Below are 24,549 nucleotides of genomic sequence, written 5' to 3' on the forward strand. Positions count from 1 at the left end.
CAGGAAGAGCTTTAAAAAAACAACCCTGTTTCGTCACAGTTGTAAATATCCTTAGCTTCAAAATCACGACATAAATCTTCCAATTTGACAGTCTACTCTGTTACAACCCCCAGTATCAACAGATCCACCTTCGCCACTTACGGTTTTCCAAGAAATTTTATGCCGAGTTTTGAACTTGTCTAGCCATCCCGCAGAAGCTTTGAACTCGTTTACTCCCATAGGTTTCGCAACCTCCAAAGCCTTTTCCCTAATAATAGGCCCATTAATGGGAATTTTTTTAGCACGTGCGCGACAAATTTGAAGTCCAACAGTTTTCGGGAATGATTTTTGAACCTGATCATTTCCGTGTTGCCAAAATTGTTTGAGCAGTTAATTTTTTTTCTTTAGGATGTCGCTTACCTGCGTCTTCCCGATTTTGAATTTTGCAGCGAGATTGCAAACACTTTTTTTGCCGATTATACGCATTAATGAGTTCGACTTTATCTTTTAAAGTTAAATGTTTACGAGAAGACATTGTGCACTTCACACGACACTGAACAAAACTGAAAACTGAAACTGAAAAGACGAAAGGCCGATTAAAATCCCCCCCCCCCCTGCACCCACCGAATTCATCAGAAGTTTTACACGTGCCTTAAAATTGTTGAAAAAGGGTTTAGAACCGCGACGTAAACCTTGATAAAATTCAGAGAATCGGAAATAGAAAATAAACACACGATTGAGGCAATACGTGGAAGAAACGTTCCTAGAAAAAGGGCCATGAGCACGCCTGCTGTCCGTTATGGGGAGATCAAATTAAGTGCTAATCTAAACGAAACAGTGCAGATTGCCTGTCCGCGTCCGTTACAGAGAATGTCCGCTAGACAGAAGCTGCAAACACGTTAAAACCAATGGAGGTGAGTTGGGGAATTTGAAAATGTCCGTTGTAGAGAGATGTCCGTTACTGAGAGGTGTCCGTTAGGAGAAGTTTCACTGTATATATATATATAATTTGTATTATGAAATGTAATTTTTATAATTATATTATTGTAATAAATATTATATAACATATATATTTTTTAATATTATATATACAGGCATACCTCGGTTAACGTTACCTCTGATAACGAAGCTTCGCTATAACGAAGTCGGCAATTTCAAGCCCCATTTAACATAAAAATATTCCACTTTAATCACCTGAAATCTAAACAAACTGAAGAAATTACGGAAACCTTTGGGGCTTCTCGTGGTTGGTTCGAGAAATTTTAAAAACGGGCCAGGATTCATAGTGTAAAATTAACAGGAGAAGCTGCAAATAAGTTTCCAGAAAAACTAAAGGAAATAATTGAACGTGAAAATGTTCCAAATTTGGTGTTCAATGTTGACGAAAGCGGTTTGTTCTGGAAACGGCTAACAACAAAAAGCTTCATTTCTATTGAAGAAAAATCAGCTGATGGGTTCAAAGCAGCCAAAGACCGTTTAACGTTACTCTTTGGATCAAATGCCTCTGGCGATTATAAATTAAAATTGTTATTAGTTTACCATTCAGAAAATCCGAGGGCGTTAAAAGGTAACATAAAAATGAATTTACCTGTAATATGGAAAGCAAATAGAAAAGCGTGGGTTACCAAGGAGTTATTTACTGATTGGTTTGTTAACCACTTTTGTCCTGAAGTAAAACGGTATTGTCAAAAAAAAAAACAACTTTGAAGAAAAAGCTCTTTTGTTGTTAGACAATGCTCCGGGACATCCTACTGATCTTAACACGTTGGACACATGCATTCCTGTCAAAGTTGTGTTTCTTCCAGCACACACAACTTCCCTGATTCCACCATTGGATCAGGGAGTAATAGCATCATTTAAAGCTTATTATCTGCGTCGAGCATTAAGCAGTTTAACTGAACTAGAGGATAAAGAGTTTGTTGTTTGGTTTTTTTTTTTAAGGAGCATTAGCAACTAAGGCCATATTGCTCCGGGATATGCGGTGGTCATTCCCTGACCTTTCCGCATCCTCCGTATTTGGTGGTGACGGGCTCGAACCCCGGTTTAATCAAGAAGCGTGTGCTACTCACTGCTGCTCCTTCCCACCTGGCTACGGAGGCGCCAGGATAAATAGGAAATGACAGTTAAAACTTTTTGGAAAAACTACACCATTAAAAACGCAATTGAAAACATTGATAGTTCTTGGAAAGAAGGCACTAAGAAATGCTTGAATGGAGTTTGGCGCAAAATATGGCCAGAAGTTGTACTAGAAGAAGAAAATAACATCCAAGAAATTAGAAATGAAGTTATCCAGATGGCTCAATCAATAGGTTTCGAAAATGTCGATGAAGAGGATGTTAGAAATTTATTGAATGTAGAAGATGATGGTTTTTCAGTGGAAGATTTAGAAAACCTTGTTAGCAACGAAGACAAAGATAATGAAGATGAAGTTAAAGAAGTTCCTGCCGAAAAAGTGTTAACAATCAAAGATTTAAAAAGGTGCTTAAATGACATTGAAAACGTTTTAAATTTTTTTAGTGAAAATGATCCTGATTTAGGAAGAAGTGTTATTTTTTAAGCGATCAGTGTTAAATGCAATAACTCCGTATAGGCAATTGTTAAATGAAAGAGAAAAAGAGCATAAACAATCAACTTTAGACTCATATTTTAAAATGTGATTTCACTTTGTATGTAAGTTGACTGTTTATTTAATAAAACTTTTCTTTGTTCGAAAAAAAAAGCTTTTCATTTTCTTTACGTAGGAACGTATCCCTATTCTGGCCATAGTATTTTTACCTCTGAAAACGAAGTTTCGCTTAACGAAGTAATTTCGTGGAACGCATCCTATTCGTTATTCGAGGTATGCCTGTATATAATATTAAAAATGTGGGTGTATATATATATATATATATATATATATATATATATACCCACACACACACAGAGAATCGGATCTAACAGGCAGAAAATTGAGTATGGGTGCCGTTATTAAAAAAAAGGTTGGAGACCATTGAGCTAAATGATCAAAATGTGTCTCATGCAAAACGAATCATGATCAGAAAAGACAGCAACTTAGCTCCTACGAGAAACATAATATTAACTTTCAGTACTCCAAATCTACCAGGTTCTGTCAAAGCAGGTTACTTGTACTGCCGTGTTAGGCCTTATATCCCAAATCTGCTTAGATGTTATAAATGTCAAAAGTTCAGCCATTCTCAGAAAGAATGCCGTGGAGACGCTACATGTCCGAACTGCAGGTGTGAAAATCACACGCAAGCAGAATGCAAGGCTCCAACACCACAGTGTCCTAATTGTAGTGGCAAGCATCCAGCTTACTCCAAAGATTGTGATCTATGGAAGATAGGGAAAAAAATACAAAAAATATAAAATTGAAAATAAAGTCTCTTACCAAGAAGTGAAAAAACAGGTCAACTTAAATATACCAAAATGTACTTATGCTTCTATTATTCACAGACACTAATCAGTGGCATGTCAGACAGAAGTATCCATCTCTCCAAAAATATCATTATCAGACTGGGCTCGATCAGTATTCTCGGCCTAGCATTTTGGTAGACCAAAGCAATAATACGCCACTCACAATTCCATCCCAGAGTCCTCCGCATTGTCAGGTAGCAGAAAATTTGCAAATATCATATCCTGTTGAGGTGAAACAATCATGCCTAACAAGCATGGATACTGATGATACTATCAGTCAAGAAAAACTGCTTGAAATACATGCAGAAGATGATATGGACGATAGCAATGAATCAGGATGTCCCACTTTTCAACGATAAGAAAAATCAAAACCAGACTTATATAAACAATCAGCTTATAAAAAGCAGTCAGATACATCTTTCACAAACAAAACCAAATAATGGAACACATCATTCAATACAGTTGTAGAGGTTTTTGCAGCAACATTGATGATATCAATGAACTAATTCACTGTTTCCATCCTGTTGCCATGTGCCTACAAGAAACCAACTTGATGCCCCAAGTTTCCCGTACAGTCAAAAATTACACTATCTTCAGACTTGATAGATCCAACACTAATAGTGCTGTTATGAGTATTTTGCATCTACATTCACATGTGAGGAATTATTAAGGTTTGAAAATGGCAGAAGGTTATCAAATTGTAGCATGGTACTTAATGATTTTGTAATAACTGAGAGCAAAGTGGAGGAGAAATTGTCGAAGTTAAACATAAGAAAAAAGCACCTCGGGTGGATAGGATCTATCCAGTTATATTAAAGGAGGCGGCAAAGCAACTAAGCAAACTCTTAGCCATAATTATGAGAGCATCCTTGGACTCAGGGGAGGTCCCCACGGACTGGAGATGTGCAAATGTATCCCTAATTCACAAAGGAGGATCGAAGAGTGACACGAGTAATTACAGACCACTTAGTTTAACTTCTGTTCCGGGTAAAATAATGGAGTCACTGGTTAAAGATGCATTGCAGGATCATCTAGACAAGACTGCAGCAATAATTCAGACACAGCATGGGTTTGTTAAGGGAAAGTCTTGTCTGACAAATTTGATTGGTTATTATGATGTGGTTACAAAGGAACTGGATGAAAAATATAATTTTGATATCATATATTTGGATTTCAGGAAAGCTTTTGACACTGTTGCGCATGGAAGACAATTGTACAAATTGGAGCAGAATGGTTTAAGGGTAAGTTGCTACAATGGATAAAAGGATGGTTGAGTGGGAGAAGACAGAGGGTGGTAATCAGTGGGTGCTGCTCTTCGTGGACTAATGTTATTAGTGGAGTCCCACAGAGTTCGGTGTTGGGTCCACTGTTGTTTTGTATATTTATCAGTGATATTGATGAAGGTATATCAGGCTTCGTGTCGAAGTTTGCAGATGATACAAAGGTTGGCAGGGTTGTTAATGACAGTAATGGCAGTGTGCTACTTCAACAGGATCTAGATAATTTGGGCAAATAGGCTAAGAAGTGGCAACTGAAGTTTAACCTTGACAAATGCAAAGTACTGCATATGGGTAGAAGTAACCCCAGAGAAAGGTACCAAATGTGTGGTACTATACTTAAGGTGGTAGAAAATGAAAATGACCTGGGAGTAATAGTGCAGTCAAATATGAACTTTTCTGAGCAATGCAGACAGGCTGGCAGGGCAGGTCATGGGGTGGGTTTTGTCCATGATATATAGGAATTTTGTTAGCAGGGAAAAGGAGGCGATTGTCCTTCTGTATAAGGCAATGGTCAGGCTATGCCTTGAGTACTGTGTACAGGTCTGGAGACCTCATTTTAGGAAGGATGTTGATTTTCTCGAGCATGTACAGAGAAGAGCAACAAGATTGGTGAGGGGAATGAAGGGATCCTTTTACCAAGAGAGGCTTAAGTCCTGCAAATTGCAGTGGCTGGAGACTAGGCACCTACACGGTGATCTGATTGAGGTGTATAAGGCCTTGAATGGGTTGAGCACGCTGAATTCTGATGGGATCCTTCCACTTGTTCAGATTACGAACGTAAGGGGGCATAAATTCAAATTAAGATAAGACAGATGTAGAATAGATGTGCAGAAATTTGCCTTTAGCCAGTGGGTGGTTAATTGCTGGAACAACCTTCCATTTGTCGTTGTGGAAGTTGATAGGTTAAATAAATTTGAGGAACTGGACAGGAATTTGGAGGGAATGGTGTGATTTTTTTTTTTTTTTTTTTTTTTTTGGCTGATGCTGCATAAGCTCATACACTTGCTTTCTTGCATCACGTGCCACCACTACTATGGAGGAGTAGCCATCCTGTTGGACTCGAGTTCCCTCCAGATGGAGAGAACTCGAGTTCTCCAGTCAGGAGATCTTTTAATTGAGAACACGCAAGCAAGGCATTCCGAATTATTATTAAAAATGTCCTCTATAAGCAGAATCCCAATCACGTAACACACTGAACTCCTCAAAAGGAGTGATAAGTGAGTGGGATTTATTGAACATCGCCAAAGAGGAAATAGTCATGGAATTACTAGAACAGAAATAAAGCAAACAAGGTGAATTATGATACGGAAGGATGATAAGCTTGTTCCAACACATAATATTATATTGACCTTTAGTACACCAAATTTGCCGACCTCAGTTAAAGCAGGCTACATGCACTGCCATATTCGACCATACATTCCAAACCCTTTAAAACTTTTCAAGTGCCAAAAGTTTGGTCACTCCCATACAACATGCAGAGGCAAAACTACTTGTCCTAACTGCGGGTCAAAAAATCATTCACAAACAGAGTGTACTGCAAAGGCTCTGCAATGTCCAAATTGCGAGAGCGGCCATCCAGCATGTTCAAAATCATGCAACCTCCAGAAAATTTTTAAAAAAAGATACAAAAGTATAAGATCGAGAACAAGGTCACATAGCAAGAAAGCAAATACAGTCGACAAGATCACATATCAAGAAGCAAGAAAGCAAATACAGTCGACAAGATCACATATCAAGAAGCAAGAAAGCAAATACAGTCAACAATCCCAAAACGCACGTACTTTTCCGTTACTCAAGAGTGCCGAGCTGTTCAACCCAAACTGAGGTGTCAATTCCACCTAATACATCCATTGCAGAATGGGTGCGATCTGTACTATCAACACATCAACCTACCACCAAACCTGTTCTAGTTGATGAAATAAGTAATACCCCTATCACAAAATTCCACCTAAAATGTCATCATGTGATGAAATGTGAAATAAATCACGAAGGCAACAAGCCACTGAACTGCAAAAGCCAAACTCAAATAGAATGGACTCTGAAGATATAACTGTACACAATGAAACATCCTTGATCTTCATGCAGAAGATGATATGGAAACTGGATTTTCACATGGTTAAATTGATGATGTAGAAGAGGGTACAGATTCCGGATGCCCCAATTTTCCTAGAAAAGATAAGTCAAAATATGATTGTTAAAAGCAAACCACTCATAAGAAACAGACAGACTCACCATCCCTCTTCAAACCCAGATAATACAGCACATTGTACATTGGAATTGTAGAGGTTTACGCAGCAATACCGATGACATCTATGATTCAATCTCCCGATATAGTCTTGTAGCCGATTGCTTACAAGTGAGTAATCTAACTTCATCAATTAAAAATTTACATTTTACAGAAACGATAAATTCTTCATTATCTGCACATGGAGGCATCACAATTCTAGTTGACTATAAAATACCTTCTGGAACCATTCCGCTTCAAAACCGTGTATCAGTTAGGTAAATTCTAACTCTAGTATCTCTGTACCTTCTACCTAACAAGGAGCATGTTCAAAGAATTAAAAGACCTCATAAAACAAATACCACCACCTTTTTGTATCCTTGGTGACTTCAATGCGCATCATCCATTGTGGGGATTAGACCACATGGACAATAGAGAACACTTGATAGAGATGATACCTGCTGAATCTAACATTACTAAACACTGGTGAAAATACTTATACTCACCTTCCCACTGGATCTATGTCAGCAGTTGATTTAACAATCTGTTCCCCCATATTGTATCCCAGTATAGAATGGACTGTTTCAAACGATCCACAGAATAGTGATCACTTCCCAATCATATGCAGAATCCAAAAGCTTCAAACCCCATACCCTGACCATCACTTAAAATGGAAATTCTCCAAAGCAGATTGGGAAAAGTATTCAGGCCGCCTTTCTTTTGATAGCCAATTGATCAGACTACAACCCATTGATGATGTCACAGAACATATTACCAGGCAAATACTGACTACAGCCTCCAGAGCAATACCTCAAGCCTCTACATGTAAACACAAAAACCTTAAACACTGGTGGAATGAAGCTTGTACCAATGCCAAAAAGGAAAAAAATAAAGCTTGGAACCTGTTCTGGAAGTTTCCAACTACCAACAACCTAATTCAATATATATATATATATATATATATATATATATATATATATATATATATATATATATATATGTGGCGCCTCCGTAGCCAGGTGGGAAGGAGCAGCAGTGCGTAGCACATGCTTCTTGATTAGACCGGGGTTCGAGCCCGTCACCACCAAATACAGAGAATGTGGAAAGGTCAGGGAATGACCACCGCATATCCCGGAGCAATATGGCCTTAGTTGCTAATGCTCATAAAAAATCAAATAACAAAACAACTAATTCAATATAAAAGGCTTAAGTCAAAAGCTAGCCAAATTGGAAGAAAAGCTAAAAAGGAATAACTGATACAGATTGCCTCCACTATTACAAAGGATACTAGCAGTCGACTCATCTGGAAAAATATTCATCAGTTAAATGGCAAATATCCATCTCCTTCTCCCATCTTAACCAAAAATAGACAGAAAATATCTTCTTCTGAAGAAATAGCTAATTCCCTTGCAGTGACTTTCTACCAAATTTCTGCCACTTCAGCATATGGCCACTCCTTTCTTCAAATCAAAGCTTCAGTTGAAAGGTACAAAACGAAAATTTCATACTACCAATATCTTGCCTATAATCAACTGTTTAACCTATTTGAACTGCAAACAGCATTAAAAAGATCACCCAACAGTAATGCTGAAATAATAAGTGAGTTCAATAAATCCCACTCACTTATAAGTGATAAGTGAGTTCAATAAATCCTGCTCACTTATCACTCCTTTTGAGGAGTTCAGTGCGTTACGTGGTGTGACTGTGATTGGGATTCTGCTTATAGAGGACATTTTTAATAATTCGGAATATCTTTCTTGTGTGATCTCAATTAAAAGATCTCCTGACTGGAGCCTTTTTGCCATTTTTGGTATACCTGCTGCATTCTAGAGACATCTCTGGAAATGCATATAGTAAGCTGTATTTCAGCTTACTATATGCTGAAACATATAAACAGTATGGCATCGAATGTACTATTAATATTCTATAACCGGATTTTTCTTGAAGGTACATATCCGTCTTCCTGGCATCACTCCATTATTTTAGACTTTCCTAAACCAGGAAAAGATCACTCACTTTCAGAAAATTACCGACCTATCTCTCTAACCAGCTGTCTAAGTAAAATCCTAGAAAGAATGATACACAAATGGCTTGCCTGGGTTCTTGAAACTAAAGCACTGATGAACAACAATCACTTTGGATCTAATGGTGAAAGCCAAGACTGACATCTGTAAAGCTTACGTCAAAATTGAACATCTTGTAATGGTAAGTCTCGATATAGAAAAGACTTTCGACACTACCTGGAGCTATGACATATTGCGAGAACTTTATTCCATAAGATTGCAAGGGCACTTACCAGAATTCATTATAAATTTTCTTCAAAACAGAACCTTTCAGGTCTGCTGTCAATCTGTACATTCTTAGTCCTACACTCAAGAAGGTGTCTCACAAGGATCAATACTTAGCTCTACCATTTTTTTGCTTAGACTGAACACCATAACCCAGAACATCCCCAGTACTGTAGAACTATATATATGCTGACGATCTTACTATACCTTGCCATTCTTAGAATATTCATACCATTGAAAGACTGCTACAACTTTCCATAAATATGTTGGAGATATGGGCACTGCAGAATGGATATCATTTATCAGAACAAACAATTGCAATTCACGTCTGTAAAAAACGTAAGATTCACCCAGAACCAGAACTCAGATTAAAAAACCATTTGATCCCTCTCACCAGTAATCTTCATTTCCTAGGTTTAATATTGGACACAAAACTTAACTTTGTTTCACATATCTCTGAACTGTTTGTTTAAAGAAACTTAATATACTTGGATCCATTTCTGCTATGACATGGGGTGCTGATAGATACTCTATTACATTTGTATTGTGTTATTATGAGGTTTCATTTAGATTATAGTATTGTTGTATATGACTCAGCTAGGAAAAGTAACCTTCATACTGCTCTGGGTGTGTTTAGAACGTCCCCTGTCCAGAGTCTGTATGTAGAGGCACACGAACCTCCACTTCACCTTAGAAGGAAAATGCTGCTTCTTAATTATGCAGCTAAAATTCAAAGCCTTCCAGTCCATCCTGTTCACCCATTGCTTTCCAACCTTGAATGGACAGCATTCTATAACAGTAAACTGACTGAAAATAGACCTGCTGGCATTAGACTAAAAGATTTGCTTCACAGCTGGAAAATTGATTTTGAACATATTCAAGAGACCAATGTTCCTGATCCACCCTGGTCTGTAAATCTACCTCACTGTGATACCCACTTTCAGCAATGGGGAAAGAAACCCCTGGCAGATGAAAATATCAAACTACTACATAAAGAACATGCCCTCAATAATACACAGAGCTGCCAAATATATGCAGATAGCTGAAAAATAGGTTCTGCCATTGGTGCTGCAGCTGTCTTTCCTTCTTTTACAGTATCTTCTTCTCCATATCACTCCCAGTTGAATGTAGCAGTTATACTGCAGAGTTATATGCAATAAAATTACCCTTACAGAATATTGACACTTTCTCGCAATGCTAGCAGTGTAATATTCACTAATTCCATGAGTGCAGTGTCTGCATTGGGCAATCAATTTTCAATATCACATCCCATCAAAAAGCAAATCATTTCCTGTTTAAACCATCTACTAAGTAGGACTCGTTCAGTGAAATTCTGCTAGATTCCAGGGCATTCTGGTATCATAGGTAATGAGAGAGCCAAAAAACCAAACAGTACAACACTAGCAAATTACCAAGTACCATATAGAGATTATTTGAAGCATATAAAAAAAAAAGTCAGTACGTTTCAGTGGTCAGAAATATGGAAGTCACAAAGGAATAACAAATTGCTCTAAATCAAAGAACCAGCATTATGCATTTCCAGCTTCAGGCAAAATGGTCAGGAAGTTGTAATAAAAAGACTAAGAATAGGACATACATACCTAATCCATATGTTTCTACTCATGGGGGATGACTCACCTCGATGCACACATTGTACATTATCACTTACAGTCAAGCATTTACTTTTAGATTGTCCTCACTATTCCCATTTCAGAAAAAGGACTTTCCACTCTCAATCACAACTGCAAGGACTATTATCGCTTACCGACATGATTGGAAATAGTGCTAACCTATCTGAACTCTATACCTTTCCGAAACAAATTCATATATATATGAATTTCTCTGATGCCAAAATGGAACAAATTATATTACTTTAGGACAATAATATAGGACCTGGCTCATTTTGGCCTCAGCTGCCCTTATGCACTTAAATACCAATACTGACTCTCTCAATATGTGGATCTGACTGAACAAAAATATGCATATTTGAATTGAACAACCATAGCTGATTAGTATCAGCTATGGTTGTTCAATTCTATGGTTTGAAAGGTTAGTAATTGTCATAGTAATGTTAAAATAATATAAAATCTTTAGAACAGTACGTTGTCATTGTTATTTGGTTTTTAGGAGCATTAGCAACTAAGGCCATATTGCTCCGGGGATATGCGGTGGTCATTCCCTGACCTTTCCGCATCCTCCATATTTGGTGTCTCACGGGCTCGAACCCCGGTCTAATCAAGAAGCGTGTGCTACGCACTGCTGCTCCTGCCCACCTGGCTACGGAGGCACCTAGAACAGTACGTGGACACTTCAAGTTTTTCCCAGGTTGTTGTCTATAAAAAATTGGAATTGTGTACTAAAAAACCAAGAGCCTTGACTTAAGATTTTTGACACCGTGATCAGTTGGTTATCATGGTAAGAGAAGGTGACAGACTTTATAGTTTGTCACCTTCTATAAAGTGTCATCCACTATAAAGTCTGTCGCCCTTTCTCTTACCATGATAACTAACTGATGATGTCAAAAGTCTTAATTCAAGGTGCTTTGGTTTTTTTAGTACACAATTCAGATTTTTTTTAGACGACAACCTGGGAAAGTGCTGTGTACTTCTTTCTTCCTTAGGGCATGTTTTAAATAGTTAATTTTATTTCTTTCAACTTTCACCATCTATGAGTTCACTTTTTTAATTATGGATTTAGAGGTGAGTACTGCTGTAGTGTATGCTAAATAATTTAATGAAAAATTTACAGTACTGCAAACTGTAGCTAAACTAATACAATTATCAGTTACCAGTAAAACTTGGTAATTGGTTATGCTTTAGTTATTTCAGACCATAGCTTTAATTCAGTGTTTTGTATGTATTATTCAGATCATCATACCTGAAGTTATAGGTTTTTTTAAGCCTTTAACTTCAGGTATGAAGATTTTGAGGTTTTGAAGATTTTTGAATTATGCCGTGTATAAAATTATGTCCTTTTATATTTTGAATGATCAAGAACATAAATTTAGAGAAAAAAATGCTAATTAGAAACCCATTACCATAACATAATGTATGTATATAATTTTTTGCAATAGGAATCTTAAAAGAAGGTACTGTTGAAGTTCCTAATAATGAAAAAGTTGGGCCATCACTTGGTATGCGCAAGTCAAGCAGTCTTGAGAGTTTACAAACTATGCTACAGGAATTGCAAAAGGAAGAAGAGGAAGCAGCATTAAAAAAACGTCCCAGGCCAACAACCAGAGCTTCCCGTGGCCGGGGTTGTAATGAGAGCTTTAGAGCTGCTGTTGATAGGTCATATGATGTTCCAGCATCTGAAACAATGGAAACATGTGAGTTGGTATTTAAAATTTTTAAATCAAAAATGTTGCAATGTATATATTATTATATTCATTATTTTTTTAATGAATTCATCAAAAGATTACATGCTTAAGTTCAAATCACATTTTTTTTCATTCATTTGCCAAATTTCGTATTGACATGTTTTTTAAAATCATATCAAAATCCCCCACTGAACATTCTTGTAATTTGTTGCTCTGCGTTTATTGAAATTTGTGTGGTTTCCTGCAAAGTTTGAGAACTAAATTACCTAATTATTTCTTAAAAGGCAGGTGTTATCTGGCTATTCATAGTTAATTAATTATGAAGAACATGACAATACTATTTGTTGTTGTCAAGTAAATTTATTGGAAATTTAATGGAAAGGTTACACAAAGGTTACATAACTACTACAAGCACTTAACTGGATGACAATCAAAGTTTAAACGAATTATGGCATCAGGTGTAGAGAACTATACTGATGCTACCAGCTCAAAAAGCACATTAGACCATATGATGAAAAGATGCATTATGTACATTGAACTATATGTTCAAAAGAAATTTTAAATATTTTAGATTATATGATGAAACGTTTTTGGATATCTCTCCATAAATACTGTATACTTTTGTTGTATAAATATTTTTTGTATACATAAATATTGTGTACAAGATGCCATTATAAATGTTGAGGGCTGCCTGTGCAGCAGCAGTACATTGCATTCTACTAGTGGTTATGGATTAGAACTTAACAAACATTTCAATTGTAATGGCTGGATGCCACATCAGTCACATTTCTGTGCATAAAAGTGCAACACAAGTATCCTTGCTGTATTCATTACTGATCTTTATATATCTTGATCTTTTGAGGGGATCTGGTGTTGGCAGGTCATTATTATGTGAACAAGTCTTATTGCAGATGAAATGTTAGGATAATAGGATATGCAGATGATACGTTAGGAAACACAAACAAGCTATGTTTACCTCATTTTCTACGACGAACACATCTTTCAGTATCTCTGACCTCCTAGCAGATATGTCATGTGACCAAAATTTTTAGTTGCCTCAAACAGATAAAACTGTACAACGCATTATAAACTTGAATAACATCTATACAGATATAACTATGTATTTAACATCAGCATAGTTAGGCGCATTATGGCCTTGCTGCCCTTGCACTGTAAAGGCTACAAACAAACAAACAGCACTCCAGACCCAGAAATAAAAACAGGATCACAACTTATACCACTTTGCATGTAGTATTAGCTTTCATGGTCTAGATACCATGTTAAAGTTTCTACCTTACCTATCACTTGCCTAAAAGCCTTAAACATCCTCCGAGCAATATCTGCAGTGATGTGGGGAGCAGATCGTTACACTCTGTGCTAAATTTATATCTGGCTATGATGCGATCTAGACTGGATTATGGGGTACCAGTTTATGACTACATGGCAAAATGTGCTGAAATGGCTGGACTGCATACACCACAGTGCCTTGAGAGTAGCTACAGGAGCCTTTTGCACATCACTTCTTGCAAAGTGTGTACATAGAGGCCTACCAACCACCTTTCCATTTATGTGGACAAAGGCTTTTATTCAGTTATGCCATAAAAATTTGTGTTCTTGCCAGTCATCCAGAATGGAAATATCTTCATGAACCAAATAATCATAAACTAGCAATGAATAAGCCAGCCTGTACATTTGTGAAACCTGATTGGGGAATGGCAGATTAATCAGGACAATGTTGCAAATAATAGCCCCAAAAGGCCCCGAGTGCCAAGTGAGTGAATTATAGGGATTCTTGAGTGATTTGAAAGCGATTTTCTAAAAAGAGCGATTGACTGTATTTGAGCATTATTTTTCTAATTTCCAAAATTATCTAATTTTGTTCTTAAGAAAGAAAAGCCACATTTCTTCTTACGTACAAAACTAACCTACTAATGCACAACAGGTCACTGGTGCCTGCCTCCACTTGGTGGGGCTGGAAACCTGGGAGAAGAAATCCACTCTTCCTGGCTAAAAGGAACAATGATGGACAACACAAAACAGTCCACCTTGGATCTGTTGATCCAGATCATGATGACTTGAACACATACCATGCCAAGAGACAAAAAGGGGGGAACAGAATATTCTGCTGCTCTATTTTTATATTACATTCCTCCACAGAGACCAACCATTGAGTATGCCTTCCCCATTTTTGATTCAGAAATGTCTTGAAAATGCAGCTGGCCCTTCAAAAATTGTTCAACGACTAAGATCTGGAGATTTATTAGTGGAGATGAATGAATACAGACATGCTGAGAGACTCTTGAAAATACCTTTGGTGGAATTCCTGCAAAGGTTATCACACATGCCACCTTGAACTCCTCTGAAGAGGTAAAATCAGAATGAGATCTAAATGTTATCAGAGGATGAACTTGTCCACAAATTAAGCAACCAAAATGTAATCCATGCAAAAAAAATTATCAAAAAAGATGGTGAACTTGTCCCTACTTGGACAGTCATACTGACTTTTAAAATGCCAGATCTCCCTACAACTATAAAAGCTGGTACCTCAGATGCCTTGTTCAACCATACATTCTCAATCCAGTCTGGTGCTTTAAGTGCCAAAAATTTGATCATTTGCAAACTGTGTGCAGAGGTGTAGTTAATTGTGCTTCTTGTGGTTCAAAAGAGTACACACATATGAACTGTAACAATGAAACTCAACTGTCCTAACTGTCATGGTAATCATTCTGTCTTCTCTAAGGACTGCAATCAATAGAAACGAGAGAAGAACATTTAGAAATATAAGATAGTGCACAAAGTGTCATATCAAGAAGCAGAGAGACACTTTAATTCCTACTAAAGTATCTACATACACATCAGTTGCTCAATGGCTATGTCCAGTATGAACTCAGGCTAACTGCTCAGTCCCTCCAAAGATCTCAATATCGGGTTGGGCGAAATCAGTACTTTCATTATCAAAGGAAAAATCTCGTTCCAAATATGCATCTCAAGAAGTAAATACGCTGGTAACAATACCCCCCCCCCCGATAAGAATCCTAATCAGCAACCAAAAGCTCTGAAAGAACTGATACATGCAAATTTAGTTCTAATACCATGGACATCGATGAAAAAGCAGACAAAGATGACGGAATTCTTGAAATTCATCCAGAAGATGACATTGACACAGGCAGGCCAGTTTTCTCAAAGAAGGAAAAAGCAAAAATAAACAGGCATAAGCAAACTAGCTCAAGGAAGTTAGCAGACACCAGTTAAAACCAAACAATGGATATAGTTATTCAGTGGAATTGTCGTGGCTCCGTGCTAATTTAGATGACTTTTAATTTTGATCTCCTAACTGAATATAAGCCTGTTGTCCTGTTGTAGTATGCATTCAAGAAACAGATACAATATCTATGACAATTAAACATTACACTATATAGAAAAGATCAAAACTCCTCTAATTTAACTCACAGAGGAGTAGCACTCATAGTGAACTCTGTAGTTCCCTTTAGGCCTGTTCCACTACAAACATCTTTAGAGGCAGTTACATTTTGTGTCACCATTGGTATTACAGTAGCATTTGTTTCGTTGTATCTTTTGTCAAACCATATATACACGACTGCTGATTTAGATGATATAGTAAGGCAAATACCCGCTCCCTTTTGTATTATGGGTGACCGGAATGGTCATCATCCCTTATGGGGTTCTCTACATCTTGACTGTAGAGGACAGATAATTGACAAATTTTTAGATAAACATAACCTTACAATTCTAAATACTGGTGATCACACATACATGCATTTATCATTTGGCTCAATTCTGCTATTGATCTTTCAATATGTTCTCCAACTATATGTCCTCTAATAGACTGGACCATTACTGATACCCCTTATGTTAGTGATCACTTTCTTGTCATCTGTACTTTCTGTTCAAGTTCTCCTCCCAGAGTGACATTAGGACAACCTGGAAATTTGACAAGGCTAACTGGACTGAATACTGGGAAATAGCTCAATTAGATACCTCCATTATTGCAATTGTCACAATTGATTCTGCAGTTACACAATAAATAATTATGATTGTAAGAGCGATAAAGTTCAATATATCCTACTAAAGTTATTATTAAAAACTATAAGAGGAAACCTCATACCTTTTATGTAGGACCGGAATTCTCTCAACTCTCACAGTCGAAGGATTATGTAATTATATGATTATACAAATAAATGTCCCATATTTAATTAAAAACTACATTAAAATTATATAAATAGATACGTATTAAAAGATTGTCATATATTCAATTCTCATCCCCAACATGATGCATCAAGAAAAGCCAGGGGAAGCTGAAAGCTATCAACACCCCCAAAAACCCCACCCAATGCCACATGCAAACTGAAAACAATTGTTGAATTAATCCTTAAGAAACATAAGATAAATGTACGTCGAATTAAAATATCTAAAAACATAAAATTGTCTAAACTTCTTATAAGGGACCAAACTTATTCAGGTATATTCCATGCTCACAAGAAGTAAAGAGTTTTTCGCGAATGATGTCCACCCTTTTGTATACGTAAACTTGTCGAATTCCTGATATGAAATTATTTATACTTACCAATGTGTGAATAACCATTCACACATGTGCATAAATGTCCATGAGTCCGAAATAGTGTAAGGCCTATGAACATTAAATTTGAATTTAACCTTATTTCCAGCGTTTCAGCAATTAATAACTTAATATATTCTTATTGATGTATTTGAAACTTTTGCTTCATTAAAAAGGAACACATGGCTAACATTGATAGCATGGAAAGCAAGTTCAGAGGCACATGTCCTTCTAGCCCTAACCAATGCCGCATGTTGTTGTATCCTCATCGAAAGGTAATTTTGTCAAACCAGTCGAGTAATTGCATTCATCACAAGTAATATTATAAACAACATTGTGTGCATCCATGATTGAAATGGAGCTGACCGCTTTATGCTTCAAAACATCATGGAGTTTTACTAGTCGGTTGGGCAGTAATCTTAAATTTAATGTTCTTAAAAATATTAATAAAATGTTTCTGCTCATACCTGTTATTCATTCTACCAGTCTCAAGAATCTTTTCACAAATTCCATAAGTTCATCTATTAATAACTCCTGAGTAGAGCTATATTTATATGTATTGTAAAACTGATTAAAAATAATGCTCCGTTTATATGTGAATGGATGATAGCTAGAACAGTATAATAATTTGCCAGTATTTGTCGGTTTCCTATAAATTTTAAAATGTATATTCTCATCAACTCTAGTTAAAGTAAAATTTGTGTTCCTTTTTAAAAAAATTTGTGTTCCTTCACAACAAGAATATATTAAGTTATTAATTGCTGAAATGCTGGAAATGAGGTTAAATGCAAATTCCATTAATGTTCGTAGTCCTTAAACTATTTCGGACTTGTGGATTTTTACACGCATGTGTGAACGGTAATTCACACATTGGTTAGTATAAATAATCTCATGTCAGGGATTCGATAGGTTTATGCATACAAAAGGGTGGACATCATTTACGAAAAACGCTTTACTTCTTGCGAGCATGGAATCTACCGAATAAGTTTGGTCCCTTATAAGAAGTTTAGACAGTTTTATGTTTTTAGATATTTTAATTCGATGTACATTTATCTTATGTTTCTTAAGGATTAATTCGACAATTGTTTTCAATTCTCATGTTAGCATGCGGAATTGGATGGGGTTTTTGAGGGTGTTGATGGCTGTCTGCTTTTCTTGATGCGCTATGTTGGGGATGAGAATTGAATACATGACAATCTTTTAATACGTATCTACATGGGACATTTATTCGTATAAACATATAATTACATATTCCTTCAACTGTGAGAGTTGAGAGAATTACGGTCCTACATAAAAGTATGAGGTTTCCTCTTATAGTTTTTAACAAAAAATAATGAAAGCATTTGAGTCTGCTATCCCAAAATCATCATCCTAAATCCAGCTTCAGCTAAAAATATTGTGGAATGAAGCATGCAATGGTACTAAAAAAGAAAGGAATAAATATTGGAATCTGTTTCAAAAACATCTGACCACAGCCAATCTACTACAGTTTAAGAGAGCCAGAGCTCATAATACAAAATGAGTGAGCAAAAAAGATGCATGGACACATTATGCCTCCACCATAAACGGATCCACAGAAAAAAATAAAACAAATTAATGGTAAATATTTGCAAAGAACTTCTCCTATTCTACTTGTGAAAGGGAAGGAAATTTCTGAACCTGTAGAAATTGCCAGTGCCTTAGTTGAAACACTTTCAGCTGTCACATGCTTCTTTTTGAACAATTGAATTTTAACAATTGAACCAGTATTTCAATTGTTAAAATCCCAGACCACAAAATACAAACTGAATTTTAATACTGCCTTACTACATTCATATAATCTACCTCTGACCGTGACAATTGCACAATGCACTTGCACCAGTGAAGAACAGTGCTCCAGGCCCTGATGGAATTTATTACACCATGATCTATCTTTTTTAGTGAGGAATCGTTAACTGCTCTTTTGCAACTATTTAATAATGCTGACAAGTTTCGGAGAGGAATATTACCCTGCTAGCTGGTGCCATTCTTATGTGTTAGCCTTCCAAAACTGGCAAAAGGCCACATAGATTCCACAAATTACTCTCCTGTTTCTCTGACCAGTTGTCTGGGAAAAAAATTGGAAAAAATAGTTAACGGCAGACTAACATTTTTTTCTAGAAATCCAAAACATCCTAAGTGTAAGTCAGTATGGTTTCTTATGAAGAAGGTCTACGCTTCATCTCGTTATCAAAGCTTTGAAGCAAACGTATCTCAGAAACAAGCACCTAGTCATGATATGTGATAGGGGCTCACATCTGGTGAGTATGGGCTTGGCACACCCAGAGTCCTGAACTGGATATCATCATTCTTCTCTTTCTTGGTGGTTCCCTTCTACTTCTCTCTCTCTCTCTCTCTCTCTCTCTCTCTCTCTCTCTCTGGCTGGTGCAGCATAAGCCTCATGCTTCCTTGCACCATGTGGCTAAGTAATAATAATAATGTGTTGACATCGAAAAATCCTTTGATACAACTTGGTGATATGGGATTCTTCAGGACCTACATAAATCTGGACTTTGGGGTCATCTCCTGAAATTTATTAAGAACTTTCTAGGCAATACATTCTTTCAGGTCCGATTCCATTCTTCACTGTCTCGAGCATATGTACAAGAAGAGGGAGTTCCCCAAGGCTCAGTGTTGAATATTGCACTCTGTCATTAGGATTGATTCTATAACGAAGCATATACCTGACACAATTGATGCATACTTTCACACTGACTATCGTGCCATCTCAATGTCATTCTCAAAATATGCGATTAATTTAAAGACAAGGCACCATTAACAAAATAGTCTCTTGGGCCAAAAACAATTGATGTTGACTTTCTAAACCAAAATCAATTGCTGTACACTTCTGCCACAAATGTTCTTTACATCCTGATTCAGATCTTCAGTTAGATTCTCATTGCATTAATTTCTGGCATAGTATTAGATTTCTTGGTTTAATACTCAATAAAAAATTAAACTTCCTAGAACATATAAAAACATTTGTACAAGTTGCTTTAGAAAACTAAATCTCATAATAATTTCTTCTATGACATGGGGTGCGATTGTTACGTGTTGCTACATCTATACTACTCAGATCCTGGCTAGACTATGGGTCTCCTGCATTTGACTTGGCTAGACCAAATGTACTGAAATGGCTTGATCCCGTTCATCATAGTGCTCTACAAGTGGCACTGGGGGCTTTTAGCATCACCAATTTTAACCCTCTATGTGGAAGCCTATGAACTGCTGCTACACCTTCGACGACAAGTTCTGCTACTAAATTATGCAACCAAAATCAGCAGTCTCCCACATCATCTCGTGTGGCAATATCCCTTCATGCCAAAATGGAGAGACCTCTATGAAAGAAAACGACGGCTCAACAAACCATCTGGCATTAGGTTTCAAGCTCTAATCACAAGGTGGGACCTGAATTTCACTAATATACTCCAGGGTACTGAAACCCACCATGAAAATGCCTCATATACATATTAATGGACATTTTCAGCAATGGAGAAAGAACAACCTTTCGGATATCAACATTAGGCAAATACATATGACCCACTCCACTGAGTTTAGAAGTTTCATTCAAATATATATACAGATGGATCCAAGGCTGGTAGTAAAGTTGCTACAGCTGTAGTACTACCAAATGCCATCATCTCCATACAGCTCCCATCAGAATGCCATACTTATACCTCAGAGTTATATTGTATTCTCCTAGCCCTAGAGAATATAAAAGAAGCCTTGTGTGCTAAATCCATTATATATATATATACAGATTCATTAAGTGATATTAACCCTATTTGCATCTGGTTCCTTACTAACCCTGATTTTAAGCCTAACTTGAAATTTGCCACTTGAAAAAAATAATTATTTCCATAATTTCTACTCAATCTACAAAATTGACCTCCCAATATATATAAACAGAAGTGTTTTCTTTGATTTTCTACCTTTTAGATTTCAGAAGAATCTATTAATTAATGCGAAAACAGCAAGAATGTACGAGCATATATGCATTTTTGTAATTATGCCCGCAAAAAAAAAAAAAAAAAAACAAGCTGGCAATCACTTTGATTATATAACGCGTCACTGTATTCGTTTGAATTTCGTACGTCATTGCGGTGCCGCTGGCTAAAACAAATCAACTCACACGAAGCGATAATTGGCAGTGAAGCTTACATCATTGAGCATTTACTGAGGTGATTCAGGGAGGGGAAAAAATGTGCACAACTGTTCCTTGTATAACAAACAGTTGCACATTATTACTTTCTGGCCCCCGAGTGACTATAGCGATTTCTGAGTGATTTCCAAGCAATTTTCCTGAAGAGTGGCTGATAATTATAGTGTTATTCTTCATTTTTTCCAGAATTATTTAATTTTGCTCTTCTAAAGTAAAGAAGTAAGCGTACCTAACAGAAAGGAAAGACACCTTACTTCTTATACATTGGACTAACAAATAACCTTACTTTATCACTTGGTCACTGGTGGCACCGCTCCAGTATGTCCTCCATGTGGCGGAGCTGGAAACCTGGGAGAAGAAAGCCATCCTCCCAGAGCTAAAAGGAGCAAAGATGGACAAAAGTAAACAGTCCACTTATGGATCTTTTGATCCAGATCTAGATAAACATGATCTAGCATTAGCATTAGTAGAGGCATTTGATGCAAGAAAGCAAGCTTATGCAGCATCAGCCAAAAAAAAAGAAGGAAAAAAAAAAAAAACCCACTTCCACTTCAACCCTCTGTTCGTTCAAAATATACTTATAACTTTAATAATATATAACTTTGTTTATAACTTTATATATAACTTTGATATATATATATATATATATATATATATAACTTTGATATTATATACTTGGATCTTAGAAAGGCTTTTGATACTGTTGCACATGGAAGACTGCTACACAAATTGGAGCAGTGTGACATTGGAGGCAAATTGCTGCTATGGATAAAGGGGTGGTTGAGGGGGAGAAGTCAGAGAGTGGTAATCAATGGACACTGCTCATCGTGGACTAATGTTATTAGTGGAGTTCCTCAGGGCTCAGTGTTGTGTCCATTATTGTTTTCTGTATTTATAAATGATATTGATGATGGTATATCAAGCTTAATGTCCAAGTTTGCAGACGATACAAAGGTTGGCAGGGTTGTCAAGGACACTACTGACACTATGGTGCTGCAACAGGATCTGGAAAGGTTGAGCAGATGGGCTGAGAGGTGGCAAATGAAGTTTAACATTGACAAATGTAAAGTACTACACATGGGAAACAGCAACCCCAGAGCAACGTATCAACTCTGTGGTACTACACTGACAGTGGTAGAGAATGAAAGGGACTTGGGTGTGGTTGTGCAGGCAGATATGAAGTTCTCTGAGCAGTGCAGACGGGCTGCAAGAGTAGCTCATGGAGTATTGTCAATGATATACAGGAATTTTTCCAGCAGGGATAAGGAGGTGATTATTCCATTGTATAAGGCAATGGTCAGGCCACACCTAGAGTACTGTATACAGGTCTGGAGGCCTCATTTCAAGAAGGATGTAGAGCTGCTGGAACGAGTACAGAGAAGGGCAACAAGATTAGTGAATGGAACAAAGGGGTGCTCTTACGAAGAAAGGCTTAAGTTTTGCAAATTACAGTGTCTGGAGACTAGGCACCAGCGAGGTGATCTGATAGAGGTGTATAAAGCCTTGAATGGTTTAAGCATGCTCAATGCTGATGGGATTCTTCCTCTAGCTCAGAAAAATCACCTGAGAGGGCATAAATTCAAATTGAGGAAAGACAGATGTAGGATAGACGTGCGGAAATTTGCCTTTAGCCAGCGGGTGGTTGGTTGGTGGAACAGACTTCCATCCCTTGTGGTGGAGGTTGATAGCCTAAATAAGTTTAAGGCTCAGCTGGACAGGTATTTTGAACGAACAGAGGGGTGAAGTGGAAGTGGGTTTTTTTTTTTTTTTTTTGGCTGATGCTGCATAAGCTTGCTTTCTTGCATCAAATGCCTCTACTAATGCTAATGCTAAAATCTAGATCATGGTGACACAACTTCCCATGCTAAGAGACAAAAAAAGAAGGAATAGATAATACTGTACCTCTCTTTTTAATACTACATTCCTCCACATACCAACCATTGAGTAAGCGTTCCCCGTTTTTGATACAAAAATGTCTTGCAAATGTGGCTGACCTCTAAAAATGGTTAGGCGATTAAGATCCGGAGATTTATTAGTTGAAATGACTGAACCTAGACATGCCGAGAGATTATTAAAAGTATCTTCCTAATTAAAAGTATTACCCCACATGCCACCTTAAATTCCTCTAAAGGGGGTAATATCAGAATGGGATCTGTTAAATGTATCGGAGGATAAACTTGTCCATCAACTTCGAGATCAAAATGTAGTACACGTCAAAAGAACCGTCGTCAAAAAAAGATAGAGAGCCTGTCCCTACTCGAACAGTGATACTCGCATTTCAAACACCAAATCTACCTACCACTATAAAAGTTGGTTACCTTAGATGTTGGGTAAGACCAGTTGGTCGACTTTGAACGGTACCGGCAGCTAAACCGAGAAGTCCGACAAAGAATGACAGCAGAAAGAGAAGCATACTGGAACCAGGTGGCAGACGATCTTGAAGTGGCGGCATCCAAAAACGAGTATCGCACTCTCTACCGCACCCTCAGATGTCTGAGTGGAAAGACCAAATTGACTAGTGACAACATCAAGAATGCTGATGGGACCTTCGTGCGATCACCATCCGAACGCCTGCAACGGTGGAGTGAATTCTTCAAAGCTTTGTATAATCACGACCCACCTCAGGGACCGCCAGCAACAGCACTCTCGATCGACCCCCCCCTGAGGTCTCCATGGTCGATGTTGAGCCTACAGTAGAAGAAGTGAAAGCAGCCATACGATCCCTGAAGAATGGCAGGGCACCAGGAGTGGACCAAGTCACCACAGAAGCGATCAAAGCCGGGGGAGATGTACTGCTTCGCCGACTATACTCACTCCTCAAAACCATCTGGTGCACTGAACAAATTCCGTTAACATGGAAGAAAGCCATTATCGTACCGATCCACAAGAAAGGTGATAACCGGGACTGCAAGAACTACCGTGGCATCAGCCTCCTTTCCATCATCGGAAAGGTCTTTATGAAGATCATCCAGTCAAGACTGCAAAAACATCGCGAGCAAACCAGTCGAGAAGAACAGGCAGGATTTAGACCTGGGCGAGGATGCTGTGATCAAATCTTTGCCATTCGTCAGCTGATGGAGGAGAGGATCCGGTGTGGACAGCGAACCGTCATTGTTTTCATTGACTTTAAGTCTGCTTTCGACTGTGTCCACCGGCCTGCCTTATGGAAACTACTAGAGGTTGAACATGTACCTCGAAAAGTCATCACACTCCTCCAAACTGCATACAACGGTTTAACCAGCCAGGTGCGCATCCAGAACGATTTATCTGAGGAATTTACCATCCAAAC

General features: G+C 37.5%; 1 protein-coding gene across 5 annotated transcripts in view; it reads left to right on the plus strand.

The window, feature by feature from the left end:
- The window catches only part of baz (par-3 family cell polarity regulator), a 760,042-nt gene that overhangs the window by 522,800 nt on the left and 212,693 nt on the right, over positions 1–24,549 (plus strand). For all 5 annotated transcript variants that reach the window (XM_090374871.1, XM_090374873.1, XM_090374874.1 and 2 more), the window contains exon 15: positions 12,259–12,513. In XM_090374871.1, the coding sequence (XP_090230997.1) occupies positions 12,259–12,513 (255 nt within the window). The remainder of the gene's footprint in view (positions 1–12,258; positions 12,514–24,549) is intronic.

This window comes from Mastigoproctus giganteus, chromosome 1, assembly GCF_048544385.1.
Source record: "Mastigoproctus giganteus isolate SK-2022 chromosome 1, ASM4854438v1, whole genome shotgun sequence".
Classification (NCBI taxonomy): domain Eukaryota; kingdom Metazoa; phylum Arthropoda; class Arachnida; order Uropygi; family Thelyphonidae; genus Mastigoproctus; species Mastigoproctus giganteus.